At 49.3% G+C, this 21,309-nt stretch overlaps 1 protein-coding gene across 2 annotated transcripts; it reads right to left on the minus strand.

Annotated features, from left to right (window-relative positions):
- Nucleotides 1-1,836: 1,836 nt before the first annotated feature.
- On the minus strand, nucleotides 1,837-17,348 carry ARFGAP2 (ADP ribosylation factor GTPase activating protein 2). 2 transcript variants are annotated; one of them, XM_065595218.1, is made up of 17 exons: nucleotides 17,216-17,348; nucleotides 16,529-16,647; nucleotides 13,966-14,038; nucleotides 13,240-13,371; nucleotides 13,075-13,155; nucleotides 12,117-12,219; nucleotides 11,335-11,391; nucleotides 10,589-10,633; nucleotides 9,769-9,821; nucleotides 9,116-9,252; nucleotides 8,346-8,477; nucleotides 7,729-7,857; nucleotides 7,511-7,642; nucleotides 5,441-5,567; nucleotides 5,192-5,285; nucleotides 4,897-5,015; nucleotides 1,837-4,326 (listed from the first exon to the last, which is right to left on the minus strand). In XM_065595218.1, the coding sequence occupies exons 1-17, from the start codon at nucleotides 17,285-17,287 to the stop codon at nucleotides 4,306-4,308; spliced, it is 1,626 nt and encodes a 541-aa protein (XP_065451290.1). In that variant the 5' UTR covers nucleotides 17,288-17,348; the 3' UTR covers nucleotides 1,837-4,305. The 2 variants fall into 2 exon arrangements, with proteins under 2 accessions (XP_065451290.1, XP_005302344.2); XM_005302287.4 differs by lacking the exon at nucleotides 10,589-10,633.
- Between the last annotated feature and the right edge of the window lie 3,961 nt (nucleotides 17,349-21,309).

Genomic DNA, 21,309 nt, shown 5'->3' on the forward strand with positions numbered 1-21,309 from the left:
AACTTGCTTTGATCTGCCGGAGCGCTGCTTTACCACGTTATATCCGAATTTGTGTTATATCGGGTCGCGTTATATCGGGGTAGAGGTGTATGTGTAGACAATTAGACACCTGGATGAAGCTAAATGGCCCTACTAGCCAGATGCCAGGAGCTCCATGCATCTCCCCTGCCCCCCTTTTACCCCTTCCACTTTACTGATTTTCACCAAAATCAGTAGAGTTCTGCACATGGATAGCTAAAATAATCCTTGACATTTTGGAAGTGATCAAATACAGCATTCAAAAGTTACCATATTACCTCTAAACAGAGAAATACACTCAACTCAACGCCAAGACCTCACAAGCTCAGTCAATGCCACTTCCCTCCAACCAAAAGCTACAATAAAATAAATTTAAGGTTGAGTAGAGATCAGTAATTTACCCTAAACTACATTAGAGAAATATTATAATCATCCCAACCCAAAGAATTATAAACTCAGGAAATTCATGTAGTGGTTAAACTTAAAACCTAACTCTGACATTCCAGGGTTTAACATACTTGGTTTTGAGATAATTACAACATCCCTTTAATGTAGTTTATTCTAAGATACTGTTCTAAACTCTCAACCTTAGCTCCACCTAAGCTTGGTTTCTCTAGGACATGTCTGCACAACATGCGGCCCACGTGGGCTCACTGTGCGGCCCGCAGGTGGTGAGAAGGTGGGCTCACTGTGCGGCCCGTGGGGAGTGAGTAGGCAAGCAGCAAGTGAGGGAGAGGGGCTGAGGGGGCGGGCAGTGGCAGGGGGGTGAGTAGGCAGGTGGGCAGTGGTGGGGGGGCAGCTGAGGCGGCAAGCAGTGGCGTGGGGTGAGTAGGCGAGCCGGGGGGCTGAGGAGATGAGCCGGCGGGCAGTGGCAGGGGGGCAGGTGAGCTGAGGAGGCGAGTGGTGAGTCGGTGGCTGACCTGTTCTACTGATCTGGTCTAGCTCCCATCCCCTCTCCAAGGGTTGCAGCTGTCTGGAGGTGCTTGCCTTCCACCCTCATTCATTCAACAGGGCAATTGATTACAAAGTGGGGGGGAAGATCTTATTCTACTTCTAGCAAAAAGACAGTTTTCTTTTACCTTAATTATACTACGTTAGGGGCCCGCTATAACATATTACCAAGGTTCAATACCGCTGTTTCGGTGGGGCGGTGCTAGGGAAGGAGAGTTTGTTTCCGCAGGGCGGGCAGCGCTGGGGGGGTTGTTTCTGCGGGGCGGAGGGTGCTGGGGTGTGTGTGTTGTGTTTCTGGGGGCTAGGTAGTCCTAGGGGGGGGTTCGGCCCTCAGCTGTTTCCTTTGGAGTAATATGGCCCTCGCCGCTTTACGAGATGTGCAGGCCTGCTCTAGGAATCCCAAACAGCGGAGCATCACTTTCCCCAACTGGTGGCTTGATGGTTACTTGCAGTTTACTGATAGAGCCTGAGCCAGGTCCAGCTGCCACTTACACTAGTGTGTAACACACAGGGGCTGGCCTGGCCCTAGACCAACCACGCCAGCTTCAGCTCCAAGGCAAGGGTGGAAGGTTGCTAGTAAGTGGATTGCTCTATCCGCCACCCACTTCTCCACTCGCTGCTGCCTCATTCCAGTAAGCTGCATAGCCCAGCATAAGCCAGCCGGAAAGAATCAGATGAGTAGGGGGTGGTTAGTGATTTGAGAACCCAAATCAGAACACAGCCCTGCCCCAGTACAGAGCATCCCTCATGTAGCCCATGTTACAGAAGGGGGAGCTGCCCACATTTGCTCAAGCCTGCTCCCTCTCACACCTCCCTGCACCACCCAGCACCCCAGGCCCATTCTAGAAAGAGACAAGCCAGAGAACATACAGGTATTTGATTTTATTTAGTTGAAGGAAAGAGTTCCACTTCACTCCCCCTTATACGGTTGAGCCCCAAGCCCGGCCACAAACAGCTCATTAATACCATTATCTCCTCAATAATACGAACAGTCCAGAGAAGAGAAATCCCTTCCCATCTCAGAACAGAAGGAGCACCAGGCCATAGCACCAGCCTTTGCCATCCTCTCCCTCAGACAGGGAGTAGCTGGAGAGGCTGCCGCTGCTTTGCTCCAAGACAATTTTAATAGTTAAAATCTAAGCATCAGTGCATATTTCAGAGCCCAGTGAGCAGGATCTGGAGGAGGTGCACAGGGGATAGGAGAGAACTGCAGGAAGGCAAGGCAGGCAGATCCTCAGATCCTGCAGCTGTACAAGTTAAAGTTGGGTGTCTGCACTGTACAATGAACAACCCCAGAAAGGAGGGTGGTAAGACCTGCTGGGCCTTTAAATCAGATGGCTAGAGCTTTCCCCCGGCTTTCCCCCCTCCAGCAAATCTCCCCATCACTGTAGGACCTAGGCACCAAACACACATTAGAATGTGAGAGGGAAACAGTCACTGCCCCTACAGGGGAATTAGGTCCAAGCTGTAGCCACTGTGCTACTACACCTTACAGGTTGACAGACTCATAGGGGAGTCCGCACAGATGAGGACCATCCATAGCTATTCCTCTGCCAACAAGTACTCAGGGGGAAAAAAAAAAAAAAAACAGAACTGTATTGGACCATAATTTAATTCCCATGTTAAAATTAGGGGAGAATTAGGCAAAATGAAGAGATCCTGCCCTTCAGTAGTACAGCATGAAGGAACTCAACCTAGTTTAGCTCCAGGTAGGTGTGCTGCACACAGAGGTTCAGTATACTCTGCACTATGCTCCTGTCCTGGCTGGTGCCAGGCCCTTGCTACTTGGGCATCAAAGCAGCATTGTTGGGAGGGAAAGGAAAGGGGAATGCCCTTTGCCTCTTCTACCCACAGAGAGGGTTACTCAGCTAAAGTGATTTCAAAAAGGAAAAGGCCCAGAACCGCTGTGCTGGGAGGAATAGGGTCCAGCTTGTGCTGTTCCATCTCTGTGTGCACAGAACAAGTGGAACCAAAGAGGGGGCTGGGGCATGAAATTCAAGCATAAGAAGTCAGTGCAAACCAGTCTAGGAGGCCCAGCACACCTGGGGGACTTGGCGCTGGGTAGAGCTATGCTGGCTGAATTGCCCTGAGTGGAAGTTGGGCCAGTAGAACAAATGGCTACTGCCTCCATTTCCACACAGAATTTTAGTTTTCATTTGTAAGAGTGTTGAGCCCTTTTTTCATTGCTAAGTGCCTTCAGCCCAGCCCTCAAGGGCCCCCTCTAGGGGAGACCTGTGAGTATTAACATGGTTGACACTTCCTGATCGGGAGCAGAGAGCCATCAGAAGGCAAGGTGCTTTGACACTAGACATTATACAATTCCTCTCTGCCCCAGGCCACCTCACCCCCCAAGAGGCTCTGATCTGTTCCTCAAGCAGAGCAAGCACAGCCTAGGGTTGCCAACCCTCCAATATTGTCCTGGAGTCTCCAGGAATTAAAGATTAGTCTTTAATGAAAGATAATGTCATGTGATGAACACTCCAGGAACATGTCCAACCAAAACTGGCAACCCTATCACAGCCCCAGCTTAGCTGGAAGAAGCTGAGTAAGAGGTGTGCCTGGGAAACAAGACATCCTGGGTTTCTACACCTAGCCTGCAATACCTCTGCAATGCTCAGCTCCCTCTGGAGTCCAGGCCTAAGCTTGGCCTCCTGATGTAACAAGACTAAGTTCTTGTTTTGCTGGGGTTATTCTGTCTATGCTGATTTACAGAAACATCAGTAAGTGTGACTTAATTTACAGAAGGGAGATGCTCCCACTTACTAGGCTACCAAAACAGATTCCTGCAGGTCCTAGGAAAACCCAATGTTATTTTCACAACAACATTTACTGCTATTTCCCACTGCTCCTGCCATGTGGTGACTGAATGGAGCTTCCCTCCCCAGCCATACTAGCCTGTGTATGGAGAAGGGGTGACAGCACTGAGCAAGACACATGGGGGTCATTTCCTTGTGGACCTGATGACAGGGGGCAAGTGGGAACTCCCTAAATAGAGTCACTTGCTGAGACAACAAGCTATGGGCCAGTGCAGGCTGGAGCTACCTGCACCTCCTGTCTCACAGTCCAGAACAATGTGGGGTTTCTGAGACAAGGCCTCCCACCCTAGCGGCTGAAGGTTCGGTTTGAGGGCATATTGGTTCTAATACAGATGAGACTCCAGAACTATTTGGAAACGATGTTGGGCATGGGCATCACCTCATCCCCTTCTGTTTCTGTTGACCTCACCCACCCCGCCCCAGACAAACTAAAACAGAATCCTGCAGCATAACTCCAAGCAACTCAAGGTGAGACTGGTGCCTCTCGCTGGCATTCGTCTGAGCTGCAGTCCCTGGGTCATCAATATGAGCCATAGCGATCCTGAGGAAGGAAACACACCCTGAGTCATTGTCCCAACCACTCACATTATGAGGAGACAGAGACACCCTGTGATGTTTAACATTCCTAGGGACTTGAGAGACAGACCAGCACAGAGCTAATCACCAACACTTGGGATGCCAGGCCAAAGGGCAGGTCAGAGGAAAGCAGCCCCACCCTGGAGGGCTCTGCCCAGGGATGCACTGTGGGGAAGGAGACCTTAGGGCAATAAAGGGTCTTCTTTACCAGCACAAGAAGGTGCTCTCAAATCAGCCCCAAAACAGATTACTACAGTGGCATGGAATGGTCTCAGCTACTGGAGGGCAGCTGTCATTAACTGTAGCATGAAAATGCCTGCACAGGAACTGATCCCTGCAAACCCACTTTGTATATGCACAGCCCAAGCAGGGGACAAGGGAAGACAGCTTCCTGCAGATGCGGCAAGAACTAGGAGGCTGAAATCCATAGGGTGCAAATTCAACTCAATTACCCAGCTGTGCATCTGAACATGCCCAGTAGGTAGGACACTCAGATCCCCACCCCTGGCCATAGTGAGGAACACCCTTGCCTCACCTGGAGAGAGTTCATCACACCGTTGGCTAGGACGGCCATCTTGCCAGCAACAGATTTTACTCCTTGCTTGAACTGGGTGATGTCAGCTGCAGGCAGCACGTTCCCAATTGACACACCACCTGCCAAGAGCCAGCAAAAGGCGTGGGTTGGGGTCTGAGGACAAGAATAGCCCCCTCCCAGCAGGCCCTGCTTATTCAGCTCCATAGCAGCCCCTCAGCCATGACCCTTCTAGGCTTAGATCCAGGAGTCTGCCATTGTCTGCCCGCTCCCCTCCCTTCGCTAGGTACTAACAAACCTGCTGAGTGTGTGTTCTCAGCCTCCCCAAAGAGGTCTGCGGAGCTGATGGCACTGCTGCCAGAGAGCTGCTGCAATCGAGACCTGGCTTCATACTGCATCAAGGAGAAAGCAGAAGACTCAGACTCAGCTACAACAAAAAGGGATAAAACCAGGGCTTGAGACAGGATGGGAGAGAGTCAGGCCAGGGGACAAGTACCAGCCCAAGTACAGCAGGAAAGGCAGGTGCGGGAGTAAGTGTGGCACTTACCTCAGCATCTGCTTCCCGCCCAAAGAACATATCTGAGGAGATGGCTTTGGCCCCAGCGAACTTCTGCCGAGCTTCATTTGATTCCACTGCAGATGTCCTGCTCTCTGCTTCCCTCCTATTGGTGGGTCTGAGGGAGATGAGACAGGAGAGAGACCTCACTAAATCTTTGTGCTCATTGAAGCAGCAAGGAAGGCAGCTTATCAGCTCCACTCTGCTGACACCCACATTGCTCAAAGCAAACCTACAAAGCCACAGGTAAGAGCCACTGCTGATCCCCCCCATCAGGAGGGCAGTTTAGTAAAGCTGAGTTTGACTGGCGGTCATGAGGTTCTGTTGTGATTAGTAGCCCTAAAAATTTACCCCCAATTGTAGCTCAAATATAAAAAGTATGGGTAAGTTCATAAATAAATGTCACAATCACCCATAACTTTCTGCCTGTTTGAAAATTAATCATGGAAAATAGGTCACGTTTTCAATAATGAATGTTATTAAACAAGTGCAAGAGAATCATACAGAGAAACTGGATCAGTGCAAACAAAAAAGGGCCTGCTGATATGGTTCAAGGACTGTTGAAACCATGGTTGATAAAAACAGAAGATGTGGATCCGGAAGTTAATGAACCAAAACTGGCGTGGTGGACACTAGGACTGATTGGTGGACAAAATAATGAGAGTGGGGGGAAAAAGAACTATGCCACCAAGTTTTTCCCCTTTTTTGGGGTTCTTGAAGAGAGACTGAAAATAAACAAATTGCTCTCCTGTCCCACCTTACATCCCCAGCTTGTCTCATCTTATCTTCCCTGACCCTCAGACAGAAGGAGCAGACCAAACTGAAAGACTCTCTTTCTAAGAGGAAAACCATTAGGCTTTGCTCTTGTTCAAGGAACTTTGTTTTTCACTTGTGAGTCCTGAAAATCATATCATCATGCCATCCAGTCCTCAGCCCATCAGTGGGGATTCCAGCCTATGCAGTGCTGGCAATTAGGTAAGATCATGTGCTGCCTGCCTTCCTTGCGTGTTATTTTCCACCCCCCTTCCTTCCTCCTATCCTCTCTCTCTCTCAGCTTTTCATCAAATCCTGAAATCAACTGCATTGCATCAGCACACCAAGATGAGATGACCACAATCCTGCCCAGTCTAAGGAAACAAGACCCAATCAGGGGACATCCCTGACCAGAACAAACTGGCGTCCAAGCTACCGGTGCTGTGGTCAGCCTAACAGCCAAAGCACGTAGTCATAATTGACCAGCCATCCAGTATTCCAAAAAACCATCAACAGCAGCTATCTCTCTCTTACTTTTTCTATTCCCTCCTTCCTTCACCTTATGTCTGTTTCTTAGAAGAGAAGTAAACATCCTTTATACCACAGAGTACAACTAACCCTGTCTTTTTCATCAAAAAAGGTTGTTTTGAAAATAAGAGGCTCTGACATTTTGCCTCCAAAAAGAAAGATTTTAATAGATTTAATGAAGTTTGTTTTGCAATTCCAGTTTCACTGTAAATGTTTTTGTTATAATTCCTTGGATTTGATCCCTGAACTTTCAACACTGGAATGAATGCTTTTGGGTGTTTGCCAAGGAACCAAGTAAAACCAAGGCCGTAGAAAGAACCCCCAAAGCATCACTATTCTAATGTTGGACAGTGGAAGTTTATAAAACACCTTTAACTCTTTTGGTCCTTGAGATCAGTACAAGAGTTCCCATTGTGTCGCTAGGCCATGGGCTTCCCTGTTAGGAGCGTCAAAGGCCAGAGTCCCTTTCACTAAGGAGCCAGTGTAGATACTGGGTACTTCCTGTCTCAGTGACCTAGCCCAAGGGACTCCTCTGTGTGACACACCGAGGGCTCTATTTTGTTTTTGGTTGCTGTACCCATGGAGATGAGGTTTCCATAGATCCTGCTCATAGCGCGAGGCATGGAAGAGGCTTGTGGGGCTGGGGTTTAATTATCTGTGTTTGGACACAGACACTAGCCTGGCTCCCCCTCGGACACCAGCCTAGTTCCACCTCACTGCAAGGCCCGCCCCTTGGATCCAGAGTCTGAGCTCCAGCAGCAGCAAGGTGGTGCCCTTTACCTCTCTCCAATGGGCCGGATGCTGGAGATGGTCACTGTGGCCTCCTCCTCCCCTTTGTCAACACCCCAGGAGGAATCTGTTTCCCATCGCGAGCCGAAGGCATCTCCCAGTGAGAAGGGATTATCTTTGTACCTAGGGACCAAGCACATGGGACTCAGCTAGGTCAGCCATAAAAAAAACAGGACTAAGCCAAAGACCACAATGAGGCTCAGCCTTACTTGGGGGGTCCAGATGTGAAGCCTCCGGCATCTTCAAACAAGTCCAGCTGGGAGCGAGAAGATTTCGCAGCCACTGGTGTCTCCTGCTCAATCACTTGCATCTCGGACAGCACGGAGTGAGACACAGAACTAACAACAAGGCAGGGAGTCAAGCCTCAAGCTTTAGGAACCCCCAACCAGGGCGTGGCAACATCCACGCAACCCTACAGCATCTTGCTTCAACTAGAACTGGCTGACCCTGAGAAGGTGAGGGTGCTAAGAATCCCGAGCCAGTACAGCCTGGCTCCAGCACCATCCCATGATGCAATTGGACGAATTGGACTGAGATACCAAGTGTTATTTCACCTCCCCATAACCCAATGATGATGTAGGATGGCAAATGCCGCCAATGAGGCCCAGGGGTCAAAGACCCTTTGAGTGCAGGGCCCGCCTCATCCTCTCCAGGGATGGAAGTGATTCCAGCCACGGCTCATCACACAGGCATTCTGAATCAAAATTCAAACACTTATCTGTTAAGATGGCAGCAGGCTCCCGCACAAATCTAAGCCAGAGCAAAGTATCCCCAGATAGTCTTTCCTGCAGCAGAGTACCACCCCAAGCATCCCCAAAATAAATACCTTCTGGACACCAATCCCATGCCCAGTCTCTCAGCTTGTTCGCGTTTCTTCCCTTCCAGGTTCTGAAGTTTCTTTTCCTCCTTCTTCCGATCGATCTGCAACTCCTGATAGGCCAGTCGCATTGAAGTGACTCTAAAGGAAACAACAGTAGTGGATACAAGGTCACCTCTCCCCCAAGGTGGATACTGTGGAGCGTTGGTGTTGTGTGTGTGTGTGGGGGGGAAATCACTCTGGTCACATCTACACTGGGAACGGTAGGTTTATGCAATGACAAAGTAATCACATTGTAAAATCCTAGCATAGAAAAGGCATGCTGTAGTTTTTTCAATGTAGCTTGATCTACACTAGGATTTCATATTGTGTTCACTTTCTTATAAGAGACATATTTTTAATTAGTGTATAAAGTCTTTGAGCACAGACAGCAGGTCCTGATCCCAGCCCAGTCTTTGGATCAGGCCCAAAAATGGCATTAGTGGAATAGAACCAGAATCAATGAAGCAACAGGGAACTGCCACATCTACCCACCCAAACCCCTTTCAGAGGCACTGAATCAAATACAGTCACAGCAATGCTGCTTCTGCCTTGCTGGAGGGACAACTCCTACTTCAGATGACCTCCTGCTCCTGCCTAGAGAGCTACCTTGCTGCTTGTTCAGCACCTACAGGCTAAGAGTTCTCAGGGTAGAGAGCATCAACCTCATGCCAATTTCATTGCCCTGGCAAGCAAGTATTCAGCCCATGACCGTGGCTTCCCCAGTGCTTGACACTCACATGGACTCCTCAGCTTGTTTCCTCGACTCCACCGACTGCTGCTCCCTCAGCTTCTCAGCCACCTGGGCTTGTCGCTCTATCTCACTGAAGCTCTGGCTGCTCACTTTCTGGGCTCCAAGCCCCTTTTTTCCACCCAGCTGGATAAAACAGACCCAGAGTGAGAATTTCTCCCTAAGACATCCAGAGCCCATCACAAATACCCAGCACATCAGGCCTTCAGCTTTTCTGGTTCAGTGCCCCACACCACATAGCAGCAAGCGACTGATGTTTCAGAGGAGAGGGAGAGCACTCAGAGAGTGAGCTGAACTACTTGTGCAGTGCAGTATGGGATTAGCCAGGTGCATTCTGGGCCCACCTATGGTACTCACAATACCACAAGGCTTGATAGTTTCACTGCCTTCATCTTAGCAAGGCACTGAGTGTGCAGGGGGAGGAAGAACCGGTAGAGCAGAGCCTCATCGACTGGCTAATCAGGCAGAAAGAAAAGGTTTCATCAGCAGGCATCAGACACCTCAGAAGGAGGGCCAGGTTCAGAGGCAGCCTCAAAAGGGTAGCAAAGCGAGGTGCCAGGGAACAAGCCGGGACCAGCAGACGGAAAGCAGGGATGCATAAGGTGCAAGGGAGAGCCCCCTGTAACAGGAGCTCAGACATACCCCTTTCTTGGCAGTGCCTGGCTTCTTCTTTCCGATGAGGGAAGATTTTAGTTCTGGAACAGGAAGGAAGGAGTGAGTGAGCAGGAGTGAAAGCACTCAACAAGCTGGGGTTAGTACATAACAGCCCGGGCGGCAGCCCACACACAAAAATCCACAGCCCAGCTGCAACAAAGTCCAGGGCACATCATGCAGTTTCACAGCACAGCCCGGGTGACATCACCGAGCCAAGAATGAAGCAGTGAGACCACCATGAAGAATGAGAAGCTCCAGGAACACAGGCTGGGCCTGGATAGGAGGCATGTCACTCTGAGGGAAGTTCTGGCTGCACCAGTAAGTGACATGTCATGCAGCTGGTGTCCTGTATTTGGTGGTGAAGGTGGGGTCAATGGACAAAGACTTGATCTGTCTGTTGGGAGAGCTCCAGCATTGTCTCAGAAAGGAAAGGTAGCACCAGGGAGAGGTGGGGGAAGAGAGGTCGGTGCCCACCACAGATGCCTCTAGGGAGAGTCATCCAGAAAGCCAGAAGAGTCCAAGCAACAGGAAGCATAGCTGTGCCCCTGGTTGCAGGGAGACATCTGGAGGGGGCAATGACCCACTGTGCCCGGGAGGCTAGTTGGGTCCTAAAGCCCAATGGGGCAGAGAGGCAGCAGCAGCTTCTCTCACACCCTTCCTTCCACCTGGAATCCGCCACTTCGGGGGCAGAAGTTTGGATGTACTCTGCTGCCCAGGAAGCCAACATTAGGGCTGAAGGCAGAATCACAGACGAGGGCAGGCAGAGGTGCCACAAGCAGCCAGTGCAGGCTATTTGTTAGCCAGTTACCTCTGGCAGGAGCAGACCCTTGTGCAGACAGACACATGGACGCGTCTGAGGGAGAGAAAAACACGGGGAGTGAAAGGTTTACTCTTGGACTAAGGTTTACAACAGGCCTGGGCACAGTGCAGGCCAGGAGCGCACACACTTCCTAATAGGGAGATGCAGGCTCCGGCCACACACTACAGAGCCAGATGGAGGACAGCATCGTGGGACCTGCCGTCCCTGTTGGCCACACCTCCATACTGAAGAAGAGGCTGAAGTGAGCTGATTGTATGCCAATTATATGCTGTCATTGGGTTCCTAGAAAGTTACGAGAGTGTCCCTAGGGCAGTCAAGCTCCAGTCACCTGTGCTAAACCCTACAATGGGAGCAAACTAATGGGAATGAGATGCCTGTTTAAATTTGGAAGGGGAGGGTGAACGGGGCAGGAAGTCTCCAGTACATAGAGTGGAATCAATGACTGCAAAGCCTGGGCCTCTGGGTAACTTAACGAGAGCCAAGAGCACAATGTGATTGGAAAGCCAACAACAGATCCCAGAGGGCAGACTCCACAGGAGGATAAATTCCTATTACAGAACTGAGACTGGTCTCAAGCCAGTTCCAGCTCTACTGATCTCACTAGAGAAAACCTGCACATACAGTTACTGTGCCAGGCCCAGAGCCAGCTGGAGCCAAACAAGAATGATTCAGGGACAGTGTAACAGGGAGAGGACAGGCACTGATGTAGGAGAAACCAGAAGGCTCTCACTTACCCAGAGGAGCTTTAGGAGATGTACTCAACAGGTCAATAGATGGGCCTTGGTTGGACTCTATGGAGACAAGATGAGCAGTCAGACTATAGTGAGGAAAGAAGATTACAGATTTACAGCCTCTCCCGCCTGACAGGGGGCTCACAGTACCCCTACCCTAACAGATGCATTCCAGATGTTTCTCAGAAAGCTGCAACATCCGCAGAGCACAAATGACTCTTCACAGCAGCTGACATAGGGTCTTCATTCAGCAAGTTACTCCTTCTAAAAATTTCTTCATTAAGGGAGTCAAGAAACCATTGAGCGCCAGCTTACAGGGAAATATATGAAGCTCTTTCAAAGAGCAGCACTTCTTCCACATCCCGGATTCTCTGTGGCTCCCATCCCTCCCTGCAACATCTACCTGGAAACAGGTTCACCTGCCCCTGCTCCATGCACCCCATATGCAGACCCCATCTATTGCGAGGGACAGTGAAGAAGGCTGCAGTAGAAATAATTCTGAGATCTGCAGATGGGCACCAAGAAAACAGGTCAGGCAAACCCCGAGTCATAAAGATCCTGTTTCCATGCACATGCTGCAAGGAGAGCGAAGAACTGCACAATCTCTCGGATTTGGGAGCAGAATGGGTTTCCCAGACATATCCATTTCACCGGAACTCCAACACTATGTTGCATGGAACCTCCACTCATTGCCCATGCAGGGAGCAAGGGAGAATCTGAACCTTTCCAACCCCAGCACAGTGAGATTCTTTGCTGGAAGAGAAGCTGTTTAGCAGCGAACTCACGTGGCATCTCGCTGGTTTCCAATGGCTTTGCTGCTCTCTCAGACTCTATTGAGGACAACGTTGGATTCTGACCGGCCTCTGCCACATCCCAGGTACTGGAAAGCTTAAAGGTTGAAACATGCTACAATGAGTCTCAAAGGGATAAATGACCCAGTACAGTTACCAATCCCACCCCAGGTGAATAGTGACTCCACCCAGTTATAGATCGAAAGAGGATAACATGTATCCATGCACATATCATAGTTTCTCCGGAGACACTGATGACATTAGGGGCCAGTCAGCATTCCCTCAGGAGTTTCAAGAAATCACCAGTGAGTGGGAATGGAGCTGAGCTGGATGCAGTGGGGTAGGGGAGACAAGAGGTCTCATTCAAGAGATAGATAAACCAGGGATGCCATCACAATTTAGACTGAGATGAAGGACTTCCCATATTTGAGGGGATAACCCCCACCTGGCTCCCTGAGGGAGGGTAGAAGACTCGTCTATCCTGACTATCCTACATTCCTTCAGGTCTGTTCCCATTTTACTCCACCCACTATTAGTAACCCAAATCTAACAGACCTGGACCTCCAAACAGCAGGGATGATTTGTACACAAGCTCCTGCTGGCTACATGTCCTTGGCATAACAGTCTAAAAAAAGAGTCTAGGTAGTAAAGGGGTGGTCAAAACAAGGCCTATAGGCCAAAAGGAGCTGACAGAGTTCCCCAGTGGTGCTCAGAGCTGTCCTTCGCCTACAATGCAGAGTGGCAGCAGTCAGAGGTTCCAGTCTGCAATACTCCACTCCTGGACCATGCTGTAGGCTGGGAACTGTAGTCTTCACAGGCTGCAGTTCCATATTATTACCAAGTTCAGTTGCAATCAGCCCTTTTCATACAAACTAGGTGTGAAAGCAGGCGGCTGGCAAGCTGGCAAAGCAGCTTTCCACAGGGAGAGCCACATCTAGCTGATCTGTCTCACCTGCGTGTGCTCCATGAAGAAGTCAGCATCGTTCTTCTCAGGGGAATGGCCTGGGGTTCCACTCAGTCCATCTACCAGGAGCTGAAAGGAAGAAGACATCACATATGACTCAGCAATCAGCATCATGCTTCTTTCTCACTGTGGTACAGGCTGGTCAGCACTTACACTGGTGCCATACTTGGCCATGGCAGCACTCGCCAGCTGCCGGATCTTCTCCCTGTACATCTGGGCAGCTCTGCTATTATACTTGGCATTGGCATCTGTGGTGGTGCAGCCATGTTGGCGGAAGAAGGCAGTCTGAGGAAAAGCGGATAATCAGTCTACAGACAGCCAAGTCAAACTCCCACAAGCATCAGACATCAGTAACCAACTTGAGAGCAGCAGTAACAGGAGGAGGAAACTTCCCAGAGAATGAGGGGTGTAAGGGGAGTAAAGTGCTTTTCCCCAGAAATATACCAGCTACTGTTCAACTCCGCCTTCACCCGGATCCTGCTCTTCCAGGATCCAGAGATTCAAGAACTCACTACCAGCCCTTCCCAGGGAGGAGTGCTTCTGAATCACAGCATGGGGCAGGGCTTCTAGGCTCTTTCTGAGCAGAACTCCATTATCTTTATAAAAACCCCTTCAGATCTCATGTAAGGGAGATCTAGGAAAATGACAGTCCTATATATCAGGAGTCTCTAATCTCCACCAGGGTCACTGTTCTGACCCCTTAACTGGAGATGGAAAATGAAAGTGCCTCTCTTCTCCTGCAGGTCTCCAGAGAGAGTGAGAGGAGAATGGTACCCAAGCACCAAGAAAGCCATGTCAGGAGGAGCTGGGCACACAGGGAGCAGAGAATGCTCACAACTGAAAGGGAAATCAAACAAAATGCCTATAGAGATTCCTCACCGCATTGGCATTGCTGCCCACTTGCATACACCTCAGCTGGAACCAGCTCCAGTTTGAATCCAGCTCTGTAGACCTGTGCAAGAACAAATCAGCTATATCAAGAAGGTGTAGGTGTCCTGGATTCAGGAGCATTGTATCAGCCTGCAGAGCCAGAGCCTGACATCTCACTGCAATTTAGTCACACCATTCTGGAAGCATGTGGGATATCTGTAGCCTTCCTATTTCACTTCCCACCCAGTAACTGGAGTTAAGAGGAGTTTGTAATGGTCATTGATCTCACTGGCTTGCTCCCCACACTGGATATATAATGCCCACGTAAAAATGTCTCCCACTGGCATTGCACTCAGAGGGAGATCCCAGCCAGCATCTCCTGTTCTCCAGGATTTGATCCTACCACACCACTGAAGACACATATATTCAGCCCATCCTATTACGTTTTAAAGCATAGGGGTGGGTTTACAAGCCATATGAAAGGCACTACTCAAAATAAAAGGGCATTGCATACTGGCAGAAACATTAGCAGCAGAATGAAGAGCGAGATCCACACTCCCATCCTATGCTAGAACAGTATGCAAAGAGACACCAGCTACAGCCCAGGCCCTGATTGGAAGAGTCAGATATCATATAGGTGTGGATCTCAAAACAGGGCACTTACTCAACCATCATAACAAATAACGGTTAAGTCCTCCTGAAGGGCAGAGCATACAAGTTTTGGAGAGTGCAATGTTAACGTACTGAGCATCTGGACATTAGCCTGGGACCCAGTGAAACAGGTACACGTTTAGGACACTTCTGTTGGTGGTAGGTAGGTGCAACAAAATCAGATCTAGGAAGGTTATAAACATGGACAGAAAACAACAAAACAAGACTCTGCTCTGAAAGTGATCCTAATATACATCTGGAGGAACACATGCTGGAACAGATACTAAATGGAGAGAGAAACCTGGAAAGTAGAAATTCTCAGGGAGACTGTAGATGGCAAGTTTAACAGGAGGGTCGCTCACTATAGCAAGCCAAAAACGTTGCAGAGGTTTCATATCTGTGAGCAGGGAGAGAACAGCTTTCTTCCATAGCTCTGGTGCATGTGCACCTGAGCCTGAAATATTACCTTCTGTTCTGGCATCCAAGTGCCAAAAAGGTAAACCGGATGCAGATCAGAAAAGAGCAATACAGTGATCCAAGGTCTGAGGGTCTCAGTTACGATAAAGATGAAGAGCTAAATCGGTCTACTCGAGTTACAAAATGACTTAAGGAAAGACCAGTCTGTAAACATCCAAAGGGTATAAACAGCAGAGAGAGTAACAGGAAGAAGTGGGAAAACTTAGACTAATAAATAGTAATTTCTATCACAATCATGCCTGGAGACCCCAATTATAGACCAGGACCCCATTGCACTTGGCACTGTACAGACCCAACAAAAAGACAGTCCCTGTCTTAAGAAGCTTAAATACCATGAGAAACACCAAGATAGCATGGCTTGTGAGGCTGAGGAACAATCTCTGCAATGGAAAGGTTGGGAGTCCTATCATTTGAGACATGAACAAAACACCACACAATGTTCAGTGATGATCAACCTTGCTGGGGTTGGTCTGGATAAGCCCAATACATCACCACCTCTTACTCTTCTTCTTCCTTGAGCTAATGCCATCAAATGGGGTCTGCGCTATGAGCCCTCCAAAGTGCCCTGGGAGCTGTGTCCAGTGTCTCAGCCTCTATCACACCACATGCTAATACATCTTCTTCCTTTATGACATCCCTCCATTCTTTGGGCTGGCCTTAATTTGCTGGACTCTCTTATCCACATATTTGTCAAGACTGGACTTTACAGGACCAAACCATCTGAGCCTGCCTGCACTCCCTCATTCTTTTGTTTATGGGTCTCACTTTGAGTAAGTCTCATACACACATATTCCTGACATGGCCTTTCTTCCTTATACCACTCATCCGCCTCAACATTTGCTTTTCTGTGGAACAGATCATTTGCTCATTTTTCTTCTTTGCTGCTCAACAATGAGCACTATACATTAAAACTGGACACCTTCCATTTTTTAGACTCTCTCTCTTTTAATCTTACTGGTATCTCCCTGTCACAAACTACACCACTTATGTCTATCCATTTCAGTCAGGCATTTATCATCTAAGCTCTAATTTCATTCTTCATTTCCCCTCTTATTGATATTGCTTAAAAGAGTGAAGTTCTTCGCTAGTATTCCAGCTCTTACACAGAATACTCCAGATGCTCTTCCCTTGAGGGTAATGCACGTAACACATTGGTGCTCTGAGGACTATTTCACTGAGTTTCTTCATATGTTAAAAGACCTGAGAGCCAAATTCAAAGTGTTACACATTCAGCAAACTATAAAGAAAATTGTGCACTTTTGAGAATAAAGTGCCTCCTGCTTGACAGAAGTCCTCCTGCTAATCAAACCTCAACTAATTCCAATAATGACAAGGTAAGCAAATGTTGTGAGTGAATGCATCCTTGATCTGCAGATCAAAACATCTCTCCCTTCCCCACAATGCATCCCCACTCCCTTTCAACTCTTGTGCTAAACATACAAACCTGATAAAGCTTAGGTGCACACCCAGTGACCTGTGGACTCCAGAGCAGTCAATGCACAGAAATACGCCATAGGAAATACTGGCCCAGCTTGGATTCTTAGCACCACAGTCAAAGCAGGCCTAAAGGGAAACCAGAGCGAGGAAGAGTAAGGAAGTCACAGAGGGTCTGAGAGGTGGTCCTAGCATCAGTTTGAGGAGCCACAGGGAGGTCTGAGCTGGGTGGGGTTGTATCCCCGTTTCCACACGAAAGCAGAACAGAAGAGCTGGCAGATTAAATGCTAAAATAATAAGTGTCCCCTGCAGCTGGGCAGCCGCCCCCCATCCGCTTCCAGCCTCCGCTCACACCGTCCCGGCTGTGACGTCCCCGGGCCGCTGGGGCACTTCCAGCGGATCAACGCCCCGCCCGCCCCCAGCACCACGGCCGGCTGCCTGGCCACCGGCCCCGGAGGTGCCGCCACCCGGGAAGCAGCCGGGCAGCCCAGGGGACAACGGGCCTGTCTCGCTGCCAGGCCGCAGGCACACGAGGCCGGGCTGGGGCACAATCCGGGGGGCCACCCCCCAAGCCGGCAGGGGCCGGGCCCCGCAGCGTCCCCGGAAGCAGGAGAGGCAGGAAGCGGCTTCGGGGGCCCAGTCCCGACCGGGAGGACCCGGCCACGGGATAGGGCCCGACCCGGCCCCGCTCCGGTACCTTATTGGCCGGCGCCGCCCGCAGCCGCTTGAACAGAGTCTGAATCTCCGCCTTGCTCGGCTCCGCCGCCATGGTCTCTCCTTCCCAGAAAAGACCGGGGCGACGGGTCCCCGCCGGGTCCAATCCGCGCAGGGGCGGAACTGACGATGGGTCCCTGTCGGGGCCAACCACAGCCTACGCCGCCGCCATGACACCCGGGGCAGAGTAGTCAGGACGGCATAGGGATTTCGAGCCCCCGGGGCTCTGCCGGACGATGCCCAAGGCCTGTTCCGCCATAAACTGTCCGAACCGGGACACCCGGGAGAGCCGCGCCCGGGGACTCTCCTTCCACAGGTCGGAGCGGGATCGGGCCCTGATGCCGCTGGGCGGCGGCTGGTTTCTCTGGGGGCGGGGCCTCCCGGGGCTCGCATCCCTGAGGGCGGGGCTGGGGGGGCGGGGTCTGGCTTCGGCTCCTGAGGGAAGGGTTAGGGCTCGTTGCTCTCATGGTTGTACCTATGGTCGGGTTACCCTATTTGAACATTCAAAAAAGAGGACACGCCACAGGGGGGTATTTACACCAGTATCTACCAACTCGCGTTGTATTGTGTTTTTATACTGTTGTATATGCTGTGCGCTACATGTCGTCTATATTGAGTATATATAAGAAAAAGTGATATGGCCTCAAAAGTGAAGTTTAATTATTTAAAGTTTACTGTACTTCTTTATATGTAGTGAGTCCTTTCCTTTCACCAGTTCTTCAGTTTTCTTTCTCCTCATGTGTCCACACATACTTCTCTGTAGATCGCATTTTTCTCAGCGGTGGTTGATTGCTTTTTAAAAAGGCATGAAAGTCTTTACAAGAAGTTTGTCTGAAGTTGTCCTGTACAAGTAGAATTCCTTTCAGAGACTCAGCATTCAAGTTGTTCCTTTCCTTTGTCCACTGGCTTTGCATCAGTGAAAAAATTCGCTCTATATTTGCATTGTGAGAAGGAATAGGAAAGAAGAACTGTGCAATCTTTAACAGTTCTGAATGACACTCAATGTTTTCGGATTTCTCAAAATATTTGGTTCACTTCTGGTGTGCTAGCAAGTAATTACTGAACTCTTCATCACTATTGCAACTTTCCGTAAACTTCTTCAGGTTGCTGACCTGATCAAAACACTTTATATCATCAATTTGCACCCCTTATCGATCAGGTACTTGATACAAGGTTCCACATCACTCCAATTTGGTGTCTCACTCAGGGTAATCCTCCTGAAACAAGAGAAGTCTTCCAGCGGTCTAAGCCACTTCTCCAAATATTCTAAGCATCTGGTGTACATATTATCTACTTCAGCCAGGGCCGGCTCTAGGCACCAGCCGAGCAAGCTCGTGCTTGAGGCGGCGAGATTCTACGGGGCGACATTCCGCCCAATCCTAGGGCAGCACGGCCGCTTTTTTGTTTGTTTGTTTTTTGTTCGCGGATCCGGCCGCCCTGTAGAGGGCGGAGGAGGGGAGCGCCCTGCTGGGAGCGGGCTGCACACTCCGTCTGCCCCAGCTACCAGGTCTGTAGCAAGCCCGGCAGGGCAGCCCTCATTCTTCCCTCCCTGCCGACCGGAGCGGCACAGAGCCCTCCCAACAGGTGGCGCGGCGGTCAGGGCCGCGTGGCGAGCGCCCCGCTGAAGCCCTGGCCGCCCCACTTCTCTCTCTCCCTCCCCCCCGCTAGGCAGGGCACATCTGCAGCGCAGGGAGTCCCCCTGCACTCTGGCTTCGGCCACCCTGCAGGTTTTTTTTTTTTTCCCCATTTTGCCGCTCCGGCCGCACCGCAGGTTTTTTTTCCCCCCTGCTTTGCCACTCCGGCCGCACCACAGGTTGTTGGTTTTTTTTTTTTTTTTTTTTGCTTTGCTGTTCTGGCCGCCCCAGTTTTTTGTTTTTTTGTTTTGGTTTTTTTTTTGCTTGGGGTGGCAAAAAAGCCAGAGCCGGCCCTGACTTCAGCACAGACTTTGGCACACTCTTCATCAATTCCTTCTATGAGCTTTTGTGCCAGTTGTCCCTTAACTTTCAGGGACATAAAGTTGTGAGACTTGCATTCAAGAAGGATAGTGTGAACCGAGTTCAAACATTTCAGCACTTCCATGACAGAATTGCTTTCCCTTTCGATTTCTTGGATGTAAATTTGGAATATATTCATGAGTGAATGCATGTGCCAGAGGTAAATTTCACTTAATTCATACTCAAAAAATATCTTAAGCACTGTGGGTGGTTTGTCCTGTAACAGAAAGAATGACTTCAAGGCCGGAAACATCTGTATCAGCCTTGTAATGCCTGGAAATAATGACAGCCATCGTGTCTTGCTATGAGAAAGCAGCTTTCTGTATTCAACATCAACAAACTCACAGTACTCCTTCAGCTGCTCAGTTCGGACAATGTAGATATGAAAGTACTGGTGAATTTTAAAAATAATGTTCTCAGTGTCAACGTTCATTCTTTCTGCTGCATGGTGAACACAGTTGTTCAAAATGTGTGCTGGGCAACCCACACCAATTAATGTTCTCTTCTGCAACAACTTCTTTAAGATTGCAAACACATTCTTTCCATCTTCAACACGCTTCATTACAATTGTATTGTATTTGCAAAACATTGTATTGCAGTTTTCACGTGTAAATGCAATACTCTTCTCGAACAAACCATTTTTTTCAAGCATTTCTTTTATGTAATGAGCAATCGTGTTGGCAGTCTCATTAGGTGTGTTCTCAACCTCAATCAATTTTGACTGCAAACCACCATTCTTCCAGTCGAAATACTGAATAATTAATGGCAATATTTTCACTGAACCATGATTGCTTCTATCTGTAGCAACTCCACAGTAAGCTATGTCATTTTCTTCAAACGTTTTCAGAACAACGTCAACAGAATGTGGTGCAAGCACAGAGATAACAATTGCTTCTGTCTTGGTTCTAGCACTTGAAAATTTCCGTGCTACGTCAGAATCAGGGAATGTCTTCAACGAGACAGATGTGCAATCTGTTGACTTAAAGCTATTATGATGCTTAACAGTGTGAAATGCAAAAGCACCCTCTGCTGCAGTAACAGCATCCTCTGATTTGCTGCCTGGTTTTACAAAATAATCTGTCAATTTTGTTGATGAGCTCGCTCCTCGAACTGCTTTTTTGTGCTTGTCTGAGTCCACATGAGTTTGTAAATCATTAGCACCTTTATTTTTCACAGAGATGTAAGTACCAGGTCTACAGCTTCCCATTCTTCTCTACCACTTCGAAAACATGGGAATTTCATCTTAAGTTTTGCAGAGAATTTACACTTTCGTTTTGGCCTTGTGTTTGGGGGTAGTAAAATAAAATATCAAATAAAGAGCTCTTGAGGAAACACTACCGTGCACAGTACAAACTCAGAAAAGACACTGAAATTGTCGATGTTGCACTATTGCCACTATGGAAAAATGATCATACCTGTCTGGAACCATAGGGCTAGGCACCGACTTTCCCTGGTGCCGGTGGGTGCTCACGCCCCCCCGTCCCAACTCCACCCCTTCTCCGTCCCCATTCCAACCCCTTCCCCAAAGTCCCCACCCCTCCCTGCCCCATTGGACCCTTCCCCAAATCCCGGCCCCGCCTACTCCCCTGAGCGCGCCATGTTCCCCTCCCTCCCAGCCGCGCGAAACAGCTGTTTCGTGGCACAAGCGCTGGGAGCTGTGGGGGGAAAGCAAGTACTCTCTCTAGTGATCAACATTCACTTTCTTTCTCGAATCATCAACTTTCACTCTCTTTCTTGAATGATCAACTCTTCTTTGGGGAAAAATAATAATGGCAAAATCTCAGACGTTTTTAGATATTTAAAAATTCCTTCCGGATGGCAATTTAAGAACCAAAAAGCCAGCCATGTCCGGGAAACTACAGACGTATGGTAACTCTGGAATCTATGGCTCTAGGGCCAGCAGGACGGCTGGTGCCATGGGGCAGGCCTGGGCATGGGGACCAGGATGATGTCTGTCGTGTGCCCTGTCTTACGCATATCCATGGTAACATAACAGGACTGAGAAGTTCACCTGTCTCTCTGCAGCTTCCCCAAAGCCCATGAGCTGAGGAAGAGGTGGATGTTGGCTGTGAAGCGCATTGAG

This window comes from Chrysemys picta, chromosome 4 (genome assembly GCF_011386835.1).
Source record: "Chrysemys picta bellii isolate R12L10 chromosome 4, ASM1138683v2, whole genome shotgun sequence".
NCBI lineage: Eukaryota > Metazoa > Chordata > Testudines > Emydidae > Chrysemys > Chrysemys picta.